Source organism: Amphiura filiformis, chromosome 6 (assembly GCF_039555335.1).
Source record: "Amphiura filiformis chromosome 6, Afil_fr2py, whole genome shotgun sequence".
In the NCBI taxonomy this organism is placed as follows: Eukaryota; Metazoa; Echinodermata; class Ophiuroidea; order Amphilepidida; family Amphiuridae; genus Amphiura; species Amphiura filiformis.
The window spans coordinates 22570126-22596640 of NC_092633.1; the positions used below are offsets into that span (position 1 = coordinate 22570126).

Here is a 26515-nt window from a genome sequence, read left to right on the forward strand (position 1 = left end):
TTATGAGGTATAGTAATATTTATTGTGGGACATTAGAGCACATCAGACATATCGAATTGCATTCTGAATAAGAAGATTGTCCTTCTGATATCAAATAATTTTGATTTTTTGAAATTCGCAATGTAATACACATTTTATGGCAAATTAAATGATTAAAAATTTATATTTTGATATTTAAAACTGTACTCAAAGTAAACTTTATAAATCTGATGATTTATACTTAAATGTATATGTATAGGTGGGATGAAAAGCAGACGATCAATTGAAAATTTTGACCTTTTGTATTGAAGAATGCCTTGTGTTTAAATATTAAACACTTGATGTTTTGAAGTTTGACATTTGTGTTTAGATTTTACATGTGTTTACAAATCGAGGACAAAAAAGTTCAATCTCTCGACGCAGTTTTTGCAGTGTGCCTTAATTTTGATCAATTAACACAAACTGCAACTGTATTGGAATTGGAATTGGAATTGAATTGGAATTGAAATGAATGCTCAGAATTGAATTGAAATTGATTAGCTGTTAATTTCACTGCATTGAATTGGAATTGAATTGAAATAATTTAAAAAATGAAAAATTGAATTGGAATCGAATTAAATTAATTCTAAAGCAAGGTGGATTGAATTGGAATTGAATAGCAAGACTCCAGGTGTAGAAAGAATTGAATTTGAATAGAATTGAAATCAATTTTCTGGAGTGAAATAACATACTCATGTCCCAGGTACTGTCGAAACGCTCAAAACGCTCATTCCAGATCCCTTAAGAGGGTGGGGAGGGGTCCGGGGAGGGGTCCGGGGAGGGGTCCGGGGAGGGGTCCGGGGAGGGGTCAAAAGTTTTGGGTTCACAAAGAGGGGTTAACAATTTCAAACCAAACACTTGACTGCAGGTCTTTAGAGTTGCATGTATATACTAGGCCTATGTCTATATTGGCAGAATAATATGACGTCACAGTCAAATGCATCGTACATTTATTTTGAAGATCTTTGATCAAGCGCTCAGTACGGGCTCAAGCGTCCTCCAACTCCAACACGAATTGCTCAGGGATTGCTAACAAGATCCAAGATCACCTGAACAAGATGAATCACTGATTGTCTCCCTCTACTGAAATGTCTCCGTTTCATTGCAGTATCATCGTAGAGTGCACAGGCAGCCGCAGTCACAGTATAGCATTGGTTGTAGGACTTACGTATGAACTTTGACCTAGAGGTTGTGACCCATTATTTTGGTACTGTTCAAGAAAAAGCGAAGATACTGCCGTGTTTGACAAAATTTTGGGAGCATTTTGCCGTTTCTTGAAGATGACACGGCTCTTAAGTTTCATTTCACTGCCCCGAGTGTGATATCAAGACACGACAGTCTAGTAGATGAAAAACTTTCCGTGAAGAAGTGATCGATTATCTGTGTGATTACGTACGTACCTCTGTGTGTCATGTGTGTGCTAACATTGAATTGTATGTGCTGTTTTTGAAATGAATTCAATTCAAGTGACTTGTAAAATACACTCTTGTCACTGTACACTAACTCATGAACTATGAACTTCAACGTTGGCTAGGTTGCTCTAGTAATCAACGTGATACAATGTTTGCCTCAAGACCGATATTCGCACGATGAAATCCTCATTTGTACCGGGATTTGTACACAGTGTGTCTGCTATAAGTAGAAACCATCCTGAAGAAAAAGACGATATAGAGCTCAAAACTGATTGGTGAGTATGAATCTCAGCTGGAAAGTTAAAGCCATATTGTAGGTATAAAATTTTAAAGGTGAATTCAAATTTCCATCAAACCTCATCATTTTATATTATATATCAAAATAAAGCTCTTGAGTGAAAGAAAGCCATGTACGGTGTAGCACTTTCCGCAGCAAAAGACCAAGTTGCATCTCATTTCGTGATCCACAGCCTAGCTCATCCCCCCACTTTTCTCAAAAAAAGTTGAGATTTTTATATCACTGGAAACAGTGTCCGAAATAAGGAAAATATGGAGGTTATCCCGAGGATAACTAAAGCATAAATTCTGCTTGTCCTCACTACATTTTGGTTGTCCCCAAAATTTGTAATACTTTTGGAGGTAAAATATAGTAGTTGTCCAGGGGATAAGTACATAGCTCAATATGGTTGTCCCCGGTGATTTTTGGACAAGAGGACAAGAGGATAAGCGCTTATTTCGAACACTGACTGGAAACATCTGGCTACATAATGTTTATGTACAAAATATTTCTTGCAGATTAATTCGTTTAGCAAAGATATCGTGAAATTTGAATTTCGTTCTGGTGCACCAGAACGAAATTACAACGCATTGTCTATGGAGTAGTGTAATACACATAATCATGCATAACTCGCGAACGCAAAATCGGAATCAACTGAAATTTTGGGAATAGGTTTTTTGTGGATATAAATGAAAAATGACATAGAGGATGCTAGGATCACGAAATACTCCTTTAACTCAATGGAATTTCCAGGGCCTCGATTTTGTCTTGGTTTTGCGTTTTTTGCGAGAGTCAAAATCCATCATAGTCGTGGACTGTATGATACAATGAGACAAGTTGATTCTCGCAACGGAATCTTACATGAATCATTACGAGAATCGATTCTGTGATTCTCGTCGAAATCTAGGCCCTGCTTTCATCAAAAGCATTCAGCCAACATTAAAAAGCAAAACTGCATGTCTGTCTTGAGTCTTGATTCTTGAGTGATAAACTCCTGTTAAGCGAGGCTTTTCCTAGGAGAGCAGCTGTGCTGTGTTCAAAAACATCAACAAAAGTGTGAATAAAAAAGGGCAACGCCCCAAAGACTACAAGGATTGGTGGGTCGGTGTAGCTGCCTTATCCCGGAGAAGTTGTAACGCCAGGGCCTGGAAATGGCTAACTGTCAAAGACGATACGACTGGAGATGGCAATATGTTCCAAACTGGTATTGTACGAACAAAGAAGGAGTGACGGTAGCTGTTGACCCTCGGTTGTATGGCCTGGTAGCTAAAGATGTTGGATGCTCTACCCTGACGAACAGATGGTAGTACCGTCGAGGGGAAAGGAATATTTACCAGCCCATGATGTATCTTAACATTGTGTTCTGGTTGAGCAGATGTCTGGTAGCTAGGGAGTCCCACTCAAGGTCTTGACGTCGGGTGCGGTGCATAGGTCCTGGTCCAGTTGGTTCCATTCGCAAATTGTCTTTGGATTTATAAAGCTAGTGCCTGTAACAGTCTTTGTTTGTGGTGATAATGTTGCAAGTTAAAGCTCCTGATTGCTTAGTCCTGGGTTGACTGGATGAATTTGTAACTCAATGCACTTGATGTTACTTGGCATATCGTGAGTTTTTTATAGATGGTCGTCAAGCATAATTTAGTCCTACATGCAGCGCTTGAAATAAGGCGCACCCTTGCGTCAAATACCCGTGAAAGCAGGCGCAGGAAATTTAAGGGTCCACGCCTGCTTTCACAGGTATTTGACGCAAGGACACGCCTTATTTCGTAAGGCCAGTAAAAATTGAACCAAGCAAAGAGCAGAAATTCCTAGTTTTGTTGTTCCACTGGAAAATCTGTTTCACATAATACGTCCAGCTCCCTGGGGGTACACTTTCATTTTAGTTCCCATCAAGTTTTCAACCCAAGTTTTCAATTTTCTACAATCTACATACTGTGATCGCCATAGCTAATTCTCTTTCTTGAAATTTCAATGGCAAGGGTCCGGGGTCGGACCATAGAAAATTGGGTGAGGACCCTTGAAATTTCAAAGGGAAGGGTCCAGAGGACCCTTGGATTTTTCTTCTAAATATCGAGGCCTGCCTACATGTACGACACTATGGCATACCAACCAAACTAGTCAATCTAATAAAAAATAGCTATGATGGTATTTGCTGCAGGGTCTTACATGAAGGGCAGTTCACCAGACAATTTGAAGTGAAAACTGGTGTCAGGCAAGGATGTCTGTTCACCCCTTTCCTGTTTCTTCTGGTCATCGACTGGATAATGAAGACAACTACAAGACAGTTAAGAAATGGAGTTCAGTGGACATTGTGTGAACAAATAAACATTTCTCTTCAGCAAGCCCAGCATTTTATTAGCCTTTGTAACAGTTTGATTGATGTGATAGACGATTTCAAATCATTGCTAAGTTCAGCTCCGAGGTACGGGTGATTCCTCAAGGATGTGGTGACCCATCTTGTAATTCTTGATAACAGGATTCCTCTCACTGAAGCACTTGGAAGAAAAAGACATCTCTGCCAATCTCTCTCCCACTTGACTAAAGCATGATCAAGGTCTTCTTGGAGTTTCCCAGAATCCTTGGAGGATTGTATTCTAGTAAAGAATACAATCGTCCGCAAAGAGTCTGACCTTTGAGTGGACTTTTGACGGCAAATCATATGCCAACAGCGTTCGAATTAAGAAATTTTTTGAGGTTGTCCGCCGGACAACCTAAAAAAGATATTTGGTTGTCCGAAAATATTTTTGGTTGTCCGAAATTTATATGAACTTTTGTGCCGTAAAAATTAAGTTGCAAGTTTAAAAAACATACACTGCCCTCAGTATTCACATGTCACACACCTTTCCCAAACTCACCTTGTTGCTATTATAAAACATCAAAATATATCCAAGAAAATACAGGTTTAATGTCCATCATATTTATCATCAATAAATTCATATTTGTGCTGGATTTTATGCTTAAAAGCATCAGAATTCCCACTGGCAGAATTCATTCTTTTCAAGAAGTCAAAAGCGTAAACATTCTCCATTGATAAAGTATCTCATTAATTATTCATGAGCTCATTGGGTTTCTATGGGTTTCTAATTTTCTATGCATGTCAGGGTATAGCTTTAGGGGGGTCTTGAAAGCTGTGATGTCAGAGACTGGTGTCAAAGGTCAGGTCACTCTGGTCAGGTCATGAGGTTTTACCAGGGGCCCGGCCTGGCCGCCATGTGCTAGCTAGCTTGTGTACCGTGCACCGATTGATATTGCACACCTGATATAAAAGGCCAAGGTTATCATGATGTTTATAAAATACTTGCTACAAATTTATGGGAAAACAACATTTTTAGTCATGATTTCTTCTGAACATTTCAAGATTTATGCTAGTGTTGGCCGATCCAACCCAAGATCGGATCTGCCTATCTCCGATCTGAAAATTAGCAGATCGGGCCGATCCGATCCCGATTCAGATTCCTTAAATGTTATTCTACAACCAGTACAAGTTCATTCAAGTCGGACCCCAGTAATGTTAACGGTCAAAGCTTAATTCCCCAAACCTGTAACTATGTAATATGATGACCGTTTTTAGAGGTTTTTCATGTCAATATCAACCCAAATAAAATACCATTTTACACCCCAAGTCCCAGCGTTACTCACTCAGTGCCTCCGATTGTCGGAAGTTTAATCATGAATCCATTTCTCTTGATTGTTTTATTCTTCTTTCTTCTCCGCGAATCAACTTTGATTTGCGTGTGTACCAAGTTAGGGGAATCACTGCGCGAATTGATTCGATGACCCTGCAGCTAAATCAGCTCCATCGATATTATAATAATTTATGCATATGGCGTATTGGGGAATACCGCGCGGAATTCCCATCCTGATTAGTTGTGCAGAGTTGTTTACAGAAAGAATTCACGTGTTCGGAGATTAAGAGATGAAATCGTCCGTGTGAGGAGGAATAGCGAATGTGCGCAATTCTAAAAATAACATGCCCTCAAATTCACCTTGGGAAACCCGACATTGAAGGGCGCACGTGTCGAGTGTTAAAGTGTTTACAAATTTTTCCCAGGGATGCACTGTACAGTCGGGAGTGTTGTCACTGAGTGGATAATATTATAAAATACAGTATGAAACGACATGATTCTTGCGGTGGTAACAACGTTTTTTGGAAATATATTGGCATTAAGTAGTAGTAATGTTACATAAGAAAGTAATGGTAAGCTTAAAGAAATAAAAGAATTGTTGTGTACTTTTATTACTGTCAAGTTCAGAGATCGGTAAGCTAGATCGGCAGCTGATAGCTCATCTGCCGATTCAGATTCAAGGCCGATGCAGTCCATATCGGCACCGATCTCCGATTCACAGATCGGTATCGGCCAACACTAATTTATGCAATGCATTTTATGGTAAGCTTACTCTGTAACATTGGTACACATTTTTATAGTTGTCCCTCGGACAACTGCCGTCAGCATTTTGGGTTGTCCGACGTTCATTGTGGTTGTCCCGGACAACCACTTATTTCGAACGCTGTATGCCAAAAACAGGGGTCCCAAGACTGTACCTTGGGGAACCCCCAACGTAACACTATCTCTGGTAGACAAAACTCCTTCCAAAACCACTTGTTGGTGACGACTAGAAAGGAAAGACTCAAGCTACATGTACTTCAATGTGTTGTTCCTAATTCCCATATGGTGAAGCTTCATCAAGAGATGTTGGTGGGACATGGAATCAAAAGCCTTGCTGAAATCCATATTAATTAGGTCCTGGCCTTTATCATCCAAAATCTTAACATGGTCGTCAACAAGAGCAGATGAGTGTCACAAGAATGTCCTTTGCGAAAACCATGTTGCACATCAACTAAGATGTGTTGTTGATCAAAATGATTCATGATGTGGTGATGCAGGATATGTTCCAAAATCTTATATGGAATTGATGTCAACGAAATTGGTCTATAATTTCCTGGGTTACTTCTATCACCTTTCTTGTGAAGTGGAGTTACGTTAGCATCAAGCCAGGTATCAGGTAAACATCCCGAATCAAGCGATTTTTGAAAAATCTTGGTTAACACAGGAGCTATTGAAGAGGCACATACTTTCAAGATCTTCGCTGGTGTAGGCTAGCGTCTGGACCCAAAGCTTTAGTTGGATTCACATCTTGCAAAAGTTTCTCAACACCATGCATTGCATGTTAACAATAATATCTGGTAAATCAGGAAAATCTGAGTCAGTCATATTAGGAAAATTATTTTGTCCTCTTCAGTAAAAACTGAACAAAATTGGTCATTAAACACATTAGCCTTGTCTTTAGCAGAGCAGACCTTGGTACCATCAGAAGAAGTCAAAGATGAGATGCCAAACACCTCCTGCCGCTTTGATTTGATGAAATTCAGGAATGGTTTAGTGTTGTTGCTTTCTACTCTAGGCTCCCGCCGTTAATATCATGAATATACTCTCGATTTGCTTTCCGGATTTTACGGTAGACCTGTGTGTCTACAAAATTTTTGAAGGCATCCCAGGCAGCTGTGGAGCCATGTTTCTTTGTTTTATTATAAAGCTGTTTCTTTTTACAAATATCTTTCTATTGAATTGTTGATCCACTGTAACATCCATCTTGATGAAGTCATTTTGGAAGGCACAAATTCATCCAAAGAATTCAGGACAACTTTTAAATTAAATTCTGTCACTAGATCATTAACAGTCTTTGTGTTAATATAGTCAGGAGTCAACTTCTCGTCGAAAGTCTTGATCTTGTCCCCTATGTATTCAAACATGGCTTTCTTGTAGAGAAAAATCTTGCATTTAACTGGCCGTACTAACTTTGGTTTCACAGAAGCATTCACAATCACCGCTTCATGATCGCTAATACCAGGAATAACCACTACACTTTCCACAAAATATGGCGAGTTTGTGAAACACTAACTAGCGAGCGGTAGAAAACTCCCACATACATAAGCTTCATTCCCTGCATACGAATGCTCACCCACAGGCTTTCAGTAATTGATATTAAAAAAAAACAAAAAAAAATTTGACCCCCTTATGGGTATCAAAACTTTCTTGACCCCCCTTTTGCCATGTCAAAAACTGTTTGACCCCCTTTTTGGAAGGTTAAAACTTGTTTGACTCCCCTGGATTTTTTCAGCACCCCCTCCCCACTGAGGCATTTTATGAATGTTCCCTAAAAAATGGGATGTTCATGTTAACCACACCATTGCTATTTAAAACAAAAACTCATAGAGAGACCAATAAATGTTGGGCGTAAAACATCCAATTTTATCAGGGAAGTGCCACAAGATCATGCTTTGGATCCAATATTTGAAGAGCTTTGTTTCAAAACCCCTTTACATCCACTTGCCCATTTCATGTATGTACATGATCCACCAGTGGAGCTTCTGCGACCCCTACGCAGAACTTCCGATAGTGGATTATCTGCGCACGGTGGACGCATGGAATCCACAGTCGGATTTTCTGCGCACGTTCACTGAAAATCCCCTCCGTATCCGGTGGAGTAATTCTGCGCATGACGGTGCAGGGAATCCACTGACGGATTTTTCGGCGCGACGCGTGCGCTGAAACTCCCTCCGTATATAGTTCGGTGGAGTTTTTCTGCGCGCGGTCGCAGGGAATCCACAGTCGGACTTTCGGCGCCCGTGCGCAGAACCTCCCCTCCGTATATAGCTCCGGTGGAGTAATTCTGCGCCGGTCGCAGAGAATCCCGCAGACGGACTTTCGGCGCGACGTGCGCTGAAACTCCCCTCCGTATATAGCTCCGGTGGAGTAATTCTGCGACGGTCGCAGAGAATCCAGACGGATTTTCGCGTATACGTTTTAATCAATGAATTGTTATGATTTAATATTATTAAATGGTAGAAAGTATGAAATATTATTTAGGGCCTATGTTTAGAGTCAGTTCTGCTCATCAAGTTTCATGTTTAAAAACCATGTTTAAAAAAATAACTTAGAAAGTAAGAAATATTATATATATTTTTAGAGTCAGAACGGTGGAGTATTTGGTAGCGCTGAAACTCCCCTCCGTATATAGTTCCGGTGGAGTAATTCTGCGCACGGTCGCAGGGAATCCACAGTCGGACTTTTCGGTACGCGTGCGCTGAAACTCCCCTCCGTATATAGCTCCGGTGGAGTAATTCTGCATGACGGTCGCAGAGAATCCACGGACGGATTTTCGGCGCACGTTTTAATCAATGAATTGTTATGATTTAATATTATTAAATGGTAGAAAGTATGAAATATTATTTAGGGCCTATGTTTAGAGTCAGTTCTGCTCATCAAGTTTCATGTTTAAAAACCATGTTTAAAAAATAACTTAGAAAGTAAGAAATATCATAATACTAATTATGGCGTGTCCGTCCGTCCGTCTCTCTGTCCGGCTGGCTATCGCGTTCAGCGTCCTGCGGTTCGCGTTAAGTGCGGTGTACAATCCCGTGCTTTCATGGGCGCTATCGCGTAGTATCACGCTGGAGTGCGGCGGGAGCAATGCGTGCATCGGAAAGCATTAAGCCTACTTTCAACACTTATTTCAATACGGAAAGCGTGCATTGGCCTATTTTAGCAGAACATGACTATTCCCGAGGTCCTCCAGAATGGTTAACATTATGATAAAATAATCTGTTAATAAAATAATCAGGTAAGGCCTATAACCCGTAATATTAGGCCTTATTAGGTCAGGGCAGCTATATGGGTAACGGGTGTTGGGCAATTAGAGATAGGCCCACAGATAGGCCTATTACGAGAACCGCACAACCCGAGAACCGCGAAATCTAGTTATATATATTTTTAGAGTCAGAACGGTGGAGTATTTGGTAGAAAGTAAGAAATATTATTTAGGCCTATATTTTTAGAGTCAGAAGTTACGGTTCTGCGCATCAAATGTCTCGTGTTTAAAAAAAATAACTTATAGAAAGTATGAAATGTATACATTTTTAGAGTTTATTTTTAATACGGTGGAGTAATTCTGCGCACGGTCGCAGGGAATCTACTGACGGATTTTCGGCGCATGTTTTTCTTGAATTGTTATGATTTAATATTGGCCTTCCCTATATACGGAGGGGAGTTTCAGCATATACGGAGGGAGTTTCTGCGCACGTGCGCAGAAAATCCGTCCGTGGATTCCCTGCGACCGTGCGCAGAATTACTTCCTGAACTATATACGGAGGGGAGTTTGTTTCAGCGCATGTGCGCCGAAAATCCGTCCGTGAATTCCCTAAGACCCGCGCAGAATTAATCCACGGAACTATATACGGAGGGAGTTTCAGCGCGCGCGCAGAAAAATCCGTCAGTGGATTCCCTGCGACCGCAAGCGCAGAATTACTCCACCGGAACTATATCGGAGGGGATTTTCAGTGCTGCGTCTTGAAAAATCCGACTGTGGATTCCTTGCGTCCCCGTGCGCAGATAATCCACTATCGGAAGTTCTGCGTAGGGGTCGCAGAAGCTCCACTGGTGGATAGCTTACATAACTCCCCATTTTTGAGAACACATCAAAAAATCATCAAAAAAATCACTGATATATATATGGGGTTTGCTACAAAATCAGTTTTTGGCGGGATGCTTGGGTAGGATGAGCATCCCGCCCAAAACTGCTTTTGTTGAAAAACACCTTATATCAGTGATTATTTTGATGATTTTTTGATGTGTTCTCAAAATTGGGCAAGTGGATGTAAGGGTTTTGAAAAAGCTCTTCATTTTCACACTCTTGGATTCAGCCAACTATAATAATGTACATAATTTTATACTCCCAGCTTCAGGTTAATGACATTATGAGTTAATACCTTGAATTCCAGGGCCAGGCTAAACTAAAATTTGAAACCCAGCCCAATTCTGGCAAACTTTGAACCCACAACATAGGATACCTGTATACATATCATGATAAAAAAGATTCTGGCTTTTAGATAAATTCAGTTTATTTTTGCATTTGGAGAAATTTGAACATCCTATAATCACTGGCAGGAATTCAACACATTCAGGGTATGCATGTACATGTAGGCCAATGTGTAAGGCCCGGCAAAAAAACGCAATCTCGCTTTTCAGGCTGTGATTCTCGCTATTAACCAACTATCTTGCTTCTTAAGAAAGTTCCCAAGCAGTGTACTTACTTACCATAAAAGTTAGCCGAATTCCATAAAATGCAGTTCAACTTCGGCAAAGTGCAGAATTCAACAGTCATTGCAACCGCATGGACCAGTGAAAAAGCCATGCTTTACTTTAATTTCATCACAAATGAATTCAAGGTTAGGCCAAATATCATGATATTTATTGAATTACTGAAGTATTTGACTAACATATAAATTCAGGGGCAAATTTTTGTCATTTTTTTTCTTCTACGGCGGTCGGCAAATTTGTGTAATCTAAACATTGCTAATTCTGAACTATAGAGGACAGAGGGCAGATTTTTGGGTTTTTTATTTTTATTTATTTTTGGATAAATTTTCATATTTTCGGGCGTTTTTAAAGCTTTTTGTTCCATTTTGGGGGAAAATTGTGCTTTTCTCGCTTTTTGATATTTTGTATCTTGTTTTTTACATCAAAAAATTTGGCCTAGGCCTACCTATGTGTGTACTGTGCATATGTATGTATAATGATTGCCCCTTCCTGCAAATATAGATGTATTTACATGTAGCACTCATTTGACAACTCCTGATAAAGCAATATTAGTGCCTACTGGTACATACATGTATACATCCAGGGGTGCTAATAAGATATAAAGTACACATCTGGAGGGAAATTTTTATTTTCCTCCCCTCCCCCAAATTAAACATGCAATGGTACCTGTGTATTTCTTTTTTTAATTGCTTTTCGCACCACATTTTAGCCCTCTGCGAAATACTGAGTACTTTTTTTTTTTTTTTTTTGAAAAAAAATGCATTGGCACCAAAAAACACAATTGCGGCCACGAAAAAACGCGATCACATTTTCCTATAGTGCTTTTTATCATTTTTTTCAAGAAGAAGTTATAGACCCTAAAAATTACTTGCTATTGAAGGTTGAACCTGCGATGGGGAAACACATTGACACCCAAAAAAAACGCAATTGCGGCCACGTAAAAACGTGATCATGTTTTTCACCGGTGCTTCCGTTTGAACATAATGAACTGGATTATGGTTCTAAATCTGACTATGGACAGTGATTATGTACAATGGTACCATATGGATACAGCACAATAAAAAAGTTAGAAAAGGCCTTGTGACAAAAATGAAAGTAAAAATAGCAAATTTGAAGGTTGATATGATGAATTAATTTATCCTATTATTTACACATGTTTGAACATTTATGAAATGGATGATGGCTCTGTATCTATCTTTTCCTTTCAACAGTAATTCAGTACGCCCACTGGTACCCATACCCCTTGTACCACTTTAAAAGGCTTTGATGGATGAACAATTGCTTTCTTTTCAACTATAAAGTTGTCTTTCTTCAACCAAACCGGTATAAGTATTGTAAATAAAATTCCCCTTAAAAGGGATGTGCAGTGCCAAAGTTGACCATGTTTTTAGTTGAAGCTTACATGTGGGGTATATATGCTATTATTAGCCTATGCAGTGATTTCTTCATCTGGAGGATCGTAAAAATCATTGAAATTCAGATTTTGGCATCTTTGGTTAATGCTGTAGAGGTACTAACATAACATACTAGTGGTTAAGCTGAAAGCATCAAGTAGAAAGAAAAAATAAGACATTTTACACAAATCTTTAATTTCGATACTTAGAGAAATTATCTACATTGTAAATATGGGCTTCAACTTTGTCAATAATGCTGTTTTCCTTGTTTTGTGTAAAAATTTTCTTTTGAAAAATCCTGATGACCATTATGATACATCCTTTACTTTTGGACTAAAAAGCTCTGAACGTATGGAAAATGTTTTACAAATGGGAATTAAAATATCCTCGACCTCAATCATCTATATATTTCAAATCAATTTAAATTGGTTATAAATGAAAATACAAAAATACATTACCGCAACCAAAAAGTAAAAGAAAATGGAGGAGTGAGAATAAGGCCGTAGTTCCTCACTCCCAGGAGACTACAATTAAATTATTAAAAAGGAGTAAAATAACACAATACTTTTAAGTTAAAAGGAGCTGCTAGAAACTGCTTATGTTACAAATTTTACGGCTTTATTAACTCATGCATTTAAACACCGAAGGAACATGCTACATTCCTACAGTGTAAAACATTGAGGATACCCTCCTCAGCAAATGTTACAATATGGCTTTTAAACTTGTGCATAAACCAGGGATATGTCTCATATCCCTGGCATAAACACTGGAGGAACATGCCATATACACCTGCATTATAAAACATGGAGGGCGTCCTCCTCAGCAAATGCCACAATATGGCTGGCTTAAATGAATATGTTCAGTACTCCCATAAACACTGAAGGAGCATACTGCATGCTTACATTGTACCCATCTTACGATTGATAAGGAAACAAATGCATTAAAAGCAAATACATGTGATGTGCCCTTCCTCAAAAGTAGTAATTTTATGTGAAGATGAATAAATTCCTTGCACTCTCCTGCAACATTGCTACTACTGAGTTACTGAGTACTAGTAGCTTGACATTTATATCTGTGTGTAAACAAATGTTGCTTTACACATTTTCACTTCAAAAATGATTTTTTTCCCCCTCTTGTTGTCTAAATTCATGTTCCACTAGCTCTCTCACATTATCATGAAAATAGAATAAAGGCGATGTGCATACCCAAATGCCAGACAGTTTTCTCCGAACGCATCCCTGGATCAGCATTAAATTGGGACTGTGCCTGGTGAAAAATTAAAATGTATCTTACATCATAAGTTGAATATGAAATTGTTTCAAGTATGTTGTATATTGTGAATCTCAGAACATATATGTGTTGATTGTAGAATTGATGAATTCCTTGATCCCATGGAATTCTCCTTGCCATTGCCATACGTACTATATTTTATGGGATACTTCATCAATTTTTGTCAGAAAAATCACCGTTGTCAATTTTATGTTGCTCATTTTACAGGAGCTAGTTTAGAGCAGTATTAGTTTTCAAAAATTTTAGAGTAGAAATTGCGAAGATGAGTGGCCTCATCATCCCATATTTTTTAAGCCTTACTAATTAAGTTTAATATGAAAATCTTAGTACAAGGGGATATTTTCATTGGGAGGAACTGCAAATCCAAAACAACATTTTCCTCATTTCCTGGGACCATTATGTGTTTTTATTTACTGATAGGAACTTTGGTCTGTATGTAGCCACTGTTGATGATGATGATGATGACGATGACGATGATGACAACGACACGATGGAACTGCAATATTCTATCCAAAACAACATATCCCTCATTTACTGGGAGCAATGCTGCTGATATAAGTTTGGTAGTGACGTAGGTGCATATTTTGCTCGCCACATTATCGAATCGTGCAGTCGTGCACATAATGTTAAATGCGCTGAGTGTCCATGCACGCGTACAGGGGCTGCATGTCGGCACGCTTGCAGTGCAACCACGAAAAAGCATTGACGTCACTACCGAACTTGAGGTGAACCAAATTATAGGAACCTTGGTCTGTAGCCACTGTTCATACGCTTCTTACGCTTTTTACAAATTAAGTGTACTGCCACCTGTCCAGTGCGTATTATTTTCCACAATGACCTATGAATGTGTACGCTTGACGTCGCACACGCGTTAACCATCGCGGGATCCTTAATAATTGTATTTTGAGAAGCAAATTTAGCTTCTTATGACTTCTTATTTCACTACATGTACAAATCACCCTAAACAGAGTTGTAACAAGTCACGACTTGTGGCTCAAGTTTTATACAGAGACTGACTCAAGTTTTATTTGTTGACTCAACCCCATCAAATTTGTAGAGTGACTTGACTTGACTGGAGCTAAGAATTTGTCCAAATGACTTGACTTGAATTTTCGGTGACTCAGTAAACCTAGACTAGACCCTATCGCCTTATTAAAGCGTACTAAAAATAAGTCCCAAATTTACTGGAAAAATATAGAATCCAGGGAAAGTTTGGAATTTGGAGGGAAACTTTGCTTCCTCATGTAAGAATAAGAAATACATAAGAAATTATGGGAAATATTGCCATCTTGGAGTGAAATTTAGCTTATCGTCTTGAGAAATAAACATTTTTTCCAGCCCTGTTCTTAAAATTCCTCTTGTCTAAGTGTCTTTATTACTTGAATCACAGATCCTGGAAAGAATGAAGAGTTCCATGCAGGGGTCCCACTAGCCTCTAAAGGTGTGCGCATTCATGCCTGTTAGCATTTCAAAACTTGAAAGTATGATGAGCTCTGTGAGCCTCCGTCCATAACTTATCTATCACTAGTCAAAATAAAGTTTAATCTTCCAAAAATTTATAATTCCCCAATAAAAGAATTACATTATTATTGGCAATTATTGAAAATTTTGCTTGTTTTTATTTATGTCAGCAAAAAGTCCATTTTCTAGGGGATGGTCCAAACCACCGATCATTGTTGGATCAAAATAAAATGGTAATGCACAGATCTGTACAGATACACATTACAAAATAGTGCATCTGGCATTTTAAAAATTGTGTCTTGAAGCAAAACAGCACAATACAGGTAAATTAGGAAGTTCTTGGCCAAGCTTGAACACTCAGAACACTAGTGGCTCCGTGATAAACACATTCGCACATACATGTAGCGTGGTACAGAAGAAAGCATGCACTCGCCTTGCATTGCGTACGCGCTTTGTACTCTACATGGATGCAACAGGTACATTCGAGCTTGGACATTCGAGCTTGGCCAAGAATTGCTTAATTTACCTGTGAGTAGGAACCATGTTATAAAATTTTTCAAGTCGAGTAATAAAAGTGAGGTGGGTGTTTACTTGCCTGCAGTAATCTTATCAATTGATTATTTTCATCTAAAGATGCAAAATGATGACCAATACAGAACTCACTGCATTTTCTAAATTATCTCTCTCTGGAGAGTTCATTCAGTGTAAAAAGCAAGTGTAATTGATCAGCCATGTTTAAATGTGTGTACATCCTCCTACTTGAATGCTTTTATGGAGAATAGGAGATACAAAAACAAACACCTGTGACATCCTACTGTCACTTTTTGTCTTATTGGTTTGTTTTCTACATCAGCTTGTACCATTGGGGTGGAACAATAGTAGCAATTATATTTTTTCCTTTTTTTTACAGGCCAAATGCCTCGGTTAGCTCTTTTTTTACAGACCGGGTGCCCATCTCTCTTTCGAAGGGACTACATGTAAGGGCCAGATACGGCACAAACGGTCTGTTTACCTGAATCCCATCCTAAGCCTTTAAGGACCGTACAGACTCTGAGTATTTGACATAGGATATTTGATTTGAATTACTCCTATTTACTTTTCTGTGTTTTTGTACCAGTATCCTGTACCAATGCAATGTTGTCGTCTGCGGGTTTAAAGAATTGCGACCGCAAGTAATATCAATCTCTTACACGGACTGATTATCAACACTCGATACACTCGTTAAATGGATGTACATGGATGTTGCAATTGCGTCGAGTTTGATTGGGACATACGCTGGTCAATTTAGTTTGTTTGCAACTGCACTGGAAACATTTTTAATGAAATTCTCTCAAATACAGGGCAGAGTTAAAACAATCAATGCCCCTATTAACCAATCAGATGACAGGAATCTATATTGAGTATATATATAATAATGTATTTGATCAATTTTACATTCCCTAATAATCATTAATAAAATAACCTCTTCAAAAAAGTTTAAAAGTGTGGATACAGCTGGTGATGTTGCATTGCTTGACTTGAGTCTTGTGTATATGTGAGCATTATGCGTAAAACACCAGATGGTGTTCCAGAATCAGGAAAGGCAGGATAATGGCAGCTTTCTTTATGGACTTCTGCCCCATGTGTAGCTGCCTACTCCCAGATATGTCCTTCTGCCTGTTGTAATGATGCAGTCTTATTTACATCAACATAAAAGGTGTTATGTGTACAAAACAATTATGTAATATTAGGTAAACCAGCTCGCATGTGTGACCACTAAACATTATTATTAGTATATTGGGAATTGGGAAATTACTAATGGATGACCATATATGGCTATATGGGATAATATCCTTAGAAAATATTAGATTTTAATTTATATAGGGTTGTGCACAGACCCTAGAAAAGGGTCTGTGGGTTGTGACACTGCTCTATTTGATCTACATTGTATAGGTTCTTTTTTTTGTGTTTTTCCAAACATGAACAAAGTTCAGTGTGCCAACTTGAACTTGCAAAGTCCACTCATTAATCATTTATAATTTGTCAATTTGTATCATTTTATCATTCTGTTGTTTGTTTGACTGATTTTGGTGGAATCTGGTAACTTCCTTTTTAAATTCATATATTTTAGGGGCAATTTAGGATTTGACTGATAGACTGTAATGTTAAGAGGGGAGCTTGTCAAATCAGGTGTTTGCAATCAAATATTGAGACAAATAAAGCTGACACTCATTTCTGCCACATGTGCCTGATCATTCTCGGCAGAGGGAAAACACCCAAAAGTTTTGATATATTATTGGCCTTAACTCAAGAACTGCAAGACCTATATGAAAGTAAAATATTAATGTAACTATTGACTTCCTTGACACATTTCCTATAAAATCAGTGAATTAATATTAAAAGGTGCATTGCAGTTTTTAGGTTAACTGGAAAAATATGATGCCTGCCATCCTACTTTCTTTAACCGTGGACTGAGGACAGCATGCAGATTTAGAGAATAAGCGATAGGGATTTTTGTTTTTACTATCATCGACCGTGTGATAGACGACAGACAGGTCCAATATTTTGAGTAGTAGATGCCGGCGTACTACGATAAAAATATTGGACCTGCCTGTTTTCTATCATAGGTAGAGGATAGAAAAAACAAAAATTCCTATCATTTATTCATATGCTTATTTAGTTAAATATTATGTTAATAACTATAACTATTTTTTAAGCAGAAATTAAGTTACCGTCATAAAAACTTCCTTTATTATAAAATGAACGAAACTTGTTTACAACTTCACATTCTATTGCACGTACTGCTAGCTTGTGCACATATTCAGCACTAGTATACACATACAATGTGATACATACGCGTACCTATACAAGTGTGTTACGCGTTATCAATGCTCATGATGACGTGGGGTCGTCTACAGCCTGATAGATGGGACCCGAAATCATGCGATTTATCCAATCATATTATGTGTCTACGAACTAGACCACTCCCACTAATTTATGATTAGGAGTATAGTAGATACTCTAGAATATTTGTGGAAATAATTCAACAATATGTATGCATAGAAGAGGGAAATCCGGCAAATCCCGGGAGGGGAATTCCCTGATAAGTAGGCAAGTCCAGGTAATAAAGACCCTTGTTGCACTATTTACCTTATGCTCCTGTTAGTGAGATTTAATAATTTGTTTGCCTTTCAATACAAAAACTTGTTTTTGATACATTGTAATATTGTCTGTATGGCCTGGGCTTTAATCAACTAGAAGCAAGTCAACAGGTTTTCAGCCCACTCACAAACTTTATGTCAATTTTGAGTGTTCAAAACTACGCAACATAAAATTGTGGCTGATTTAAGCAATTGAAGAACAAATGTCAATTGTTTTATACCTTAAACAATGTGAGTATCTATTTAAGTAAATTTTCTTCAAAATTTGTCTCGGAATTTCATGATTTTACAGGAAAAAAGTAAAAAAGTAAAAAATTTATTTGCTGTTTCAGCTGACACGGACGCACTAAGAAAAACAAACATGTGCGGCAGCTTTGAGACATAGTTTGTTTTTTTGCTTAAGACCTATGCAAACCTCACAGGTTGGTTCTGACCACCGTGGCCCAAAATCTATCCATAAACCATTATTCAGGGACTTGTAGATACGGCCGCCTGAGTTTGTACAGACTTGTACAATTTGAGAGTTATCAGTATATTAGGGCACTGCATCTGAATCTGAATTTTGATCATTTTTACGATCGTCCGGATGAGCAAATCACTGAATGGGCCTTTAAAGGTCTTGTCATAAAACTAACTTTTTATTGTTGTTTCTTTTTCATTTCATATTCCTGAATGGCTGTTAACATAATATTCCTTGCTGCAAAAAAACAGGTAAGTATTAACTATCCTATATACTTAGTGTATTTTAAATACAACTTATAAATGAATTATGCAATTCTCAATCCAAACCACTTTGTCTGTTTGTTTTATATTTATGATTGAAGCTATATTTAGTTAGCACAATTTATTTGTATTTCTAGGAAATGTGTTAGATTGAAGCCAATCTGATTGGTTGACTTCTTGATGGAATCAACAGCTTTGTGTCGATTCTGACCGAGGGCTTATTTATTTACTGAAATCGTGGGATAAATGTTTGGTATAAAAGCCTTTTTTGGCCGATTAAAGAATTTCATGTGAGTTTACCGCAAAAACTTGCTACAGATTTATGTTTTAAAGCCCTTTTTGGCGAATAAAGAATTTCTTGTGAGTTACTGCAAAAACTTGCTACAGATTTATGTTTTAAAGCCATTTTTGGCGAATATACATTGTATAAAGAATTTCTAGGGAGTTACTGCAAAACCTTGCTACAGATATGGACAATTTTGTGGTGAATAGAGAAATGCATCCGAGATATCAGAAACAGTTGTTTTATAGGGCTATTCCATTTAAAATCCATACTCCCCCTGTGGAAGATTTTGGAAATATCTTCTACAGGGGGAGTATGAATTTCAAATGGAATGAACACAAGCAGCTCCATTTGACTCATGGTTATTCCTTCATGTAATTTTACACGAAATTAGGGTTAGGGTTAAGGTTAGGGTTAGTTTATGATTAGGGTTAGGATTAGGGTTAGGATTAGGGTTATGATTAGGATTAGGCGTAGGGTTAGGATTAGGGTTAGAGTTAGGATTAGATTACACGAAATAATTACATGAAGGATCAACCACACTCATCCTCCCTCAGTGGAAGGTTCAGGTTGAATCTTTCTTAGAGGTTGTATGAAATTCAAATGGAGCTGCCTAATGTGTTCATTCCATTTGAAATTCATACTCCCCCTGTAGAAGATATTTCCAAAATCATCCACAGAGGGAGTGTGGATTTTAAATGGAATGTCCTATTGTAGCAAATTATCAGTTTCATAGTAGTACCCCCAAAATATAGCCTGCTGGTATACTTTGATTCATTTGAATTCAGGCTCTGAACATTACTGTCCCTGAATATGGAACCGTTTATCAGTGCAACATGAAAACGACATTGCCATGTGCAAGCTATTGAACATTTGTATTTTTACTTTTCAAAGAACCATAAGGTGAAGGTATTCCTGTCAAAATCAATGCCAATTGATCTGTGTCTGGTGTGCACTGATACACTACTATACTATTTATATATTATGTTCATAATTTAGTACACGGTATGTTCTCAGATACAACAAAACACACGACCATACACATTTTTGTACAGTACTCCTGATTCTAGACAAATATAGCCGTAATAATTTGTTGGAAATAGAATAACATCTTGTTTTGCCAAATGAAACATAGCTAAATTCTTAATTCTTTAGTTAGATGTAACTGACAATAATTAGTCAAATTTTATTATTTTTGGTATTTGAAGGGAAATAGACCAGATTCTTACAATTGTAATCATAAAATTTAAACACTTGGAATAAGTTGAACCACTCAAAATCTTGAATGTAGGCCAAGAGTTTGCTGACCACCCCATCTTTCATGTATTTCGACTAATCACAGTGTAGTCCGACGAGTAGGACCTTTTATTTCTAAGTTACCAGACTATACACTTTTCACACTATGATCACTATCTCACATGGCGCAAGAAAGACGAATCGCGAAAGTCCAGTGACCGCGCCCCCAAAATAAAAGGTCCTACAATATTCGTTGTTGGTGTACCGGAATTTCGGTACAAGTTAACTTGACACCAGTGGTGACATCACAATTTGACGACCAATAGAAAATCCCCAACTTTTTGTTTGACAGGCGACGGTTAAAATCTGAGACAAATTATGCCGAGGGGCTTCCAATTGCGTAACTGGAATTATCAGCCAGACACCTATAGCTGTCCCCGGGTCTCCCTCCGAGGTCAGTCACGATGCACACCCCAACCGCAAAACGAGCATGTCCATGGCAATGGACTGACCCTGAAGTTGTACACACAATTTTAAAACAAACACCTTTCCTTGCAATCAATACCACTTTCTGAAACTACAGAATTTTTTTAATTCAATAAGCTTAACACCTATTCACCTGACATTCACTGATATTTGGGTCTTAAATCCTCTGAAAATGTTGACTTTGCATGTCGACAGGGATCCTGTAAATGTATTCATGGTATTAAAATAAGACAAAAGTAGCTGCATGATCCCTGATTTGGCAAATTACTTTCAAAGTTCGACCGCCGGTGAAGCCGGTCGCCATTCTGGGTCGCCATTTTCCCCTCAAACTACTGGCAATAAATCTATGAAAATATCCAAAATACAGTTTTAACAATTTCTACCTCCAAACTATGCCTGTAGGGATTTTAAATATTTTAGTTTTAATTTTTTTTCACTAGTTTTGCTTGTTTATTTCTGTCCAGGGACCTCTTGTGTAGTTGTTTACTTCTAATTACCATATGAATGGGAAATTGTTTTGGAATGTTACATTAACCTGACGGGGGTGATATATTTTATTATTACCGATAATTCTATAAAAATGGGGAAAATATGCATTTATAATTATATATTTTTAATTAAAGTAATTCCATGATGGTTTTAAAATTACTATGACTAATTACTAGTTCTCATCAAATTAGAATTGTGATGGAAAATGAATGTAAACATACTTAAATCTGCAAAACACCCCTGGGAAAGCAGCTACAGTGGTAGAATCAATGGGGTTTCCCAATTTTAATTACGGTATTGCTCAGGTGCGTATGGAAGATGACTTTCAGATGAGGTACATTATTTTGTAATTCCTTTTCACACAATAAATAACTTCAAGATTTATTTTGTGTTTTCTAAGAAATTCTCAGGGGTTGGAAATATTCTTCAAACTTATTTTATTGGAAAAAGACTTCCAATATTATTTGCTATTCTGTGCAATGCAGTGATGATTTCGGGATGATTTGTGTTTTCTTTTCTTCCATGATCATCGTGATCGATCCATTTTTTTTGACTGCCGGCGCCCGGATTTCCCACGAGGCATAAATATTTCTCTGGAAGGAGCCGCAAATTCATCACTTTTTCCCATCTTTCATGAAGTCATGGTCAAGGCAAAACAGAATTTAGAAAAAAAAAAGCGGCGTATTCAAACCATGGAAGAAAGATCTTTTAATATCTCGTACATGTTGATGTTCATTTCTCAAACAAGATAAGAAAATGAAGCGAACAACTCGCAGTAGAAACAAAATTTAAATATTCATTTCAACTTATTTTTATATTCTGACAAAAAGTGAATAGGCCTATTTAAAGATCTTATCTCGTACATGTTGATGTTCATTTCTCAAACAAGGTAAGAAAATAATGAAGCAAACAACTCGCAGTAGAAACAACATTTTAAATATTCATTTCAACTTGTTTTTATATCTGACAAATTTAGGTATTATGGTCTCAGCTTTTTGGAAACCAAAAATACCCGCGAAAAATTGTCAAAAATGCCAAAATAATTCATTATTTTCAAAGTAGGCCCTATCGGTGTTTTCACTAGTGAAACATAGGCCTATATTTTTTATTGGAAAACATATATTCATAACTTGGAAGCAAAACCAGGCTCTTTTCTAGTCCTTTACTAGTGACGATAAACTCGGAATTGACTTTCATGGGCCTAAAGATCTTATCTCGTATGTTGATGTTCATTTCTCAAACAAAGTAAGAAAATAATGAAGCAAACAACTCGCAGTAGAAACCGGGAGTAGAAACAAAATTTTAAATATTCATTTCAACTTGTTTTTATATTCTGACAAAAAAGTGAATAGGCCTATATTTTTTTCTATAGGCCTATATCTTTCATCCGGAGTTCATGACATATTCAAAGGCCATGATATTGTTAAATGGATTTTTTAAAATCGCAATATTATAAATGGTTAAATACAACATAATTAAATCAAATGTTTAAAACACGCATGCAGGCTGAATCCAAAATTGTAAACTTGATCTATATAAAACCTAGATCACACGTGCTGCGCTCCAAGGTTGGTATCGGCATAGACCCTGGAAGACCATCACTGACCGAGATGAGTGATATACACAACAGGTGGTCGCTGCCAAATCCAGTGGGCGTGACTTTTGGAAGGGTTATTCCATATTTGGGGTGATTACATCATGGTTTCATATTGCAAGCAGTGACCAGTTTTCAACCAACGTGGGGGGCAAGCGACGTTTATTGTAGGACCTTTTTTTTCGGGAGGATAGTGGACTTTTGTGGTTAATCTTTCTTGAGCACTATAGTTGGTAAACTAAGAAAAAAACAGGTCCTACTCGTCGGACTATCACAGTGCATGAATAAGGGATGGTGGGGTATTAGAATATAATTTGATGTTATGCAAGCTGAAAAATAAGGGAATGGGCATTTAATGAATGAATATAATAAATGTAGATATTTGGGTGGCACCATGGGGGAAATGCCCCCACAGTCAGAACTCTTTCCCCAGTTCCATTCACCTGTAAAACACAAAATTATGTAAATTTCCACTTTTTGCTGTAATTTTGTGCAAAATTTGTTGATTTTGTCTCTTCTTGAAAATCACGTAGCTGAATCACTGAATGAATATGGTGCATTATATGTTCCAGCTACAGTCAGACCTTTATTTTTGAGGAGCGGGATCGCGCAGGCACTCCTACTGCGCACCTCAAAGCATAGGTTTGCTACTTCCGGTAATACAGTGCACAATTTATCCTTGTGTGTTAATTGTGCCAATATCTCTCACCAATATCTTCCGATTGAGAAGGATATCATATAAGATACATACCCGTTTCAGCTAGTGTTTATAGTGGGCAAGTTTCCGGGCAATTTCTGACCGGATATAATTTATACGCCAATGTACCGTACATCAGCTCCCACTGTAAACATGCTGTTATACTAAAATGCAGAAAACCTTTGACGAGCGCGTATTGTAAGGATACATCGCGTATGTACTGCGTTGCACGCACTTGTCTCTGATTGGCTGCTAAGGCGATATGTTGTTGCTGAGTGGAAATTTATGAATGAACTGTGCGCCGTACGCGTTGTTAGCGCCGAATTTGCAACATCACGGTAGTCGCGCTCGTAAAAGGTTTGCTGCATTTTAGTATAATGACATTACACTGAACAAATTCCATTCACTGTGAGAGGAGGTTTGTGCGTGTGAATGCAATGGAGCAAATAAATCTGCAATCAATACAGCATTGATTGGCTAAGAATTGAACAGGGCACCTGTCTTATAAAAACCACTCTACTACCTAATTGAAAGATACAGAGGTGTCAAAAAATTGGAATAGATATTGAATTAATCAAATCTTTTTGATGGCCTATGAATCAATCAAGCACTGAGAACAACCAATATTTTTCGGGACTTACATGTGTTCTTACATGTGCGCTTAAGTCATCCTGCAATATCTTGTGAGTGAACTGACAAACGTATTAATTCCAGGGACTGAACGGAAACTAGATTTCCTTATATGACGTGATGGTGTGAGATCATACAAGTCTCATTTCCTATAGAAACATGGTTATTAATTAGCGATTGTATGACACAGGGATATACTAGGAAAACTAGGAAACAGGATGGTTGGTAAACAGGGTAATGGAAACTTGATGGATTGCATAATTAAGAAAATAACAGAATTTATGACCGATTTTGGGGGTCCATCGCGATTTTGGTGGTCCATCGTGAATTTTGAGAATTTTGCCAAAAACAATACTTTTCAATGTAAATTCACCAATAATAACCTTTTTACAACATAACAGGCTTAAATTTTTATTCTTTTATATTTTTAAGATAATAAAAGCCCCAAAATTTTGACCCACCTGCTGAGAATTGAAGTAAATTCTGCAATATTTGTAAATGCAACGTCAGGAAATCGTACACTTTTTGCATGCTTTCGAACGATCGCTGGCCTGGGGAAGTCCCGATTGATTTGTTTACAACCAAGCACATGCCGCTAACGTACGGTTAATGTTTATTTTATCACAACCTGACAATATTCAATTTTTAATATTTTAAGTTTATTTTCTCATAAATAATCTAGGTTTCCTTTATTAGTATTATTGTTACGATGAATAAAAGCAATTTTAAAGACAAAATCCAAATGATAACCCCTTTTTCGTATTATTTGTGGTAGCGCGTGTTTTAGTTTTTGTAGCATCAACTACACGTTGATTTAAAAAATAAATGCGAAAGTGAAAGTACGAACGAAAATTGCTCAAGATGGACAGACTTTGCTCATGTTTTTGCACCTGTTTTTGACCACGTTTCGGACCAAAACTGACACAGAAATGAGAAAAATTATCATAGCGAACGGAGATGGAATATCACGGCGAAAATGCACTTTTATTTATTTTTTAACAATCAACATTTGATGAGGTGTAGACCCGGGGTACGTGTGTATCGTCATATTAAATCACATTTTCGCGCTTTATAAAAAAACGGCCGCGCATTTTGCCGTTTTAAATCGCGCGAAATTCCGGTGCCTAACACAGAGCCTGAAGTCCAATTCAAGTTTGCAGGGACTGCCTTTTGCGAAGAGCAAGAGCAATCACTCTCTACTGCTCTCCTTAAATCTGATATAATAATAATAATAAACCAATATTTCTATAGCGCAATTTGCATCGCAGATGCCCCATTGCGCTTTACAATTAACAACTAAAAAAAGAAAATGCACATACATAAAAAATACAATTTAAAATTAATTGACACTGTATATTAAAAACAACACCTTAAAAGTAATCAAAAAACAACCAAAATATTGCAGCAATAATGTTTAAAAACCAAATTGCCAATGTACATAATTTTAAACATGATAAAAGATAGTTGTACCAAACTATAGCGCATTGGTGACAAGTATGATATGCATATTATAGGGGCAAGGACTACAACTACTGCACTGGAAATTTTATTTCAACACAGACAACAGTTGTGGAGTTGAGGGGAAACCAATATTTGATCAATAAATCAATAACTACTTGCCGTGAGTTGCTGAATTTTCAGTGCAGTAATTGTAGTAGTGCTGTAATCGATTGTCGTAAGTATCGATAGTCGGAAAATACATAGACTTCCGACATGTCGAAACACTCAATGTCAGTATCGATACACAAACGACATGGCACACATGCTTAGATTATCTCAAATTGCGGATTTGCAATACCACTTTCGTTTGTTTGATGCATGATCCATATAGTTTTAGCTGTTAGGCTTCAATACACTTGTTGTTAACTTGTTTCTGGAACTTACTGATAATAAAATTGGTAAACTCAAATCCGTGTTTCAAACTGCGTGAGTATCGATAATAGTATCGACATGTCGGATGTTTGCCTCCTGACATATCGATACCCAGAAAGCTTATCGATTACAGCACTAAATTGTAGTCCTTGCCCCTACAATATTTTAATATTAAAATATCTTACTTGTAACCAATGCGCTATAATTGTTGAGAAAAATGCAAAAAAGGCACAAAATTGGCCAGGGGTGTAGTACCCCCTTAATGCTCTCCTGCTAATTCCAAAAGTTTGATTCATTTGTTTGTAAATAGGGTTGGCATGTTTTGAACTTGACTTCAGCGGTTGACTTCTAATGACGAACTGGAGCAACTTTTATTGAATTCAAACTGGACTTCAAAGCACGATTTTTACTGTGTAAA

The 26515-nt window shown here is 37.5% G+C and overlaps 1 protein-coding gene across 1 annotated transcript in view; it reads left to right on the plus strand.

Annotated features, from left to right (window-relative positions):
* The first annotated feature begins 1236 nt into the window (after positions 1 to 1236).
* LOC140154417 (uncharacterized) overlaps positions 1237 to 26515 on the plus strand; it is a 105515-nt gene continuing 80236 nt past the window's right edge. The window contains 1 exon segment of the mRNA XM_072176984.1: positions 1237 to 1705. Coding sequence (XP_072033085.1) covers positions 1608 to 1705 — 98 coding nt within the window. The 5' untranslated portion in view covers positions 1237 to 1607.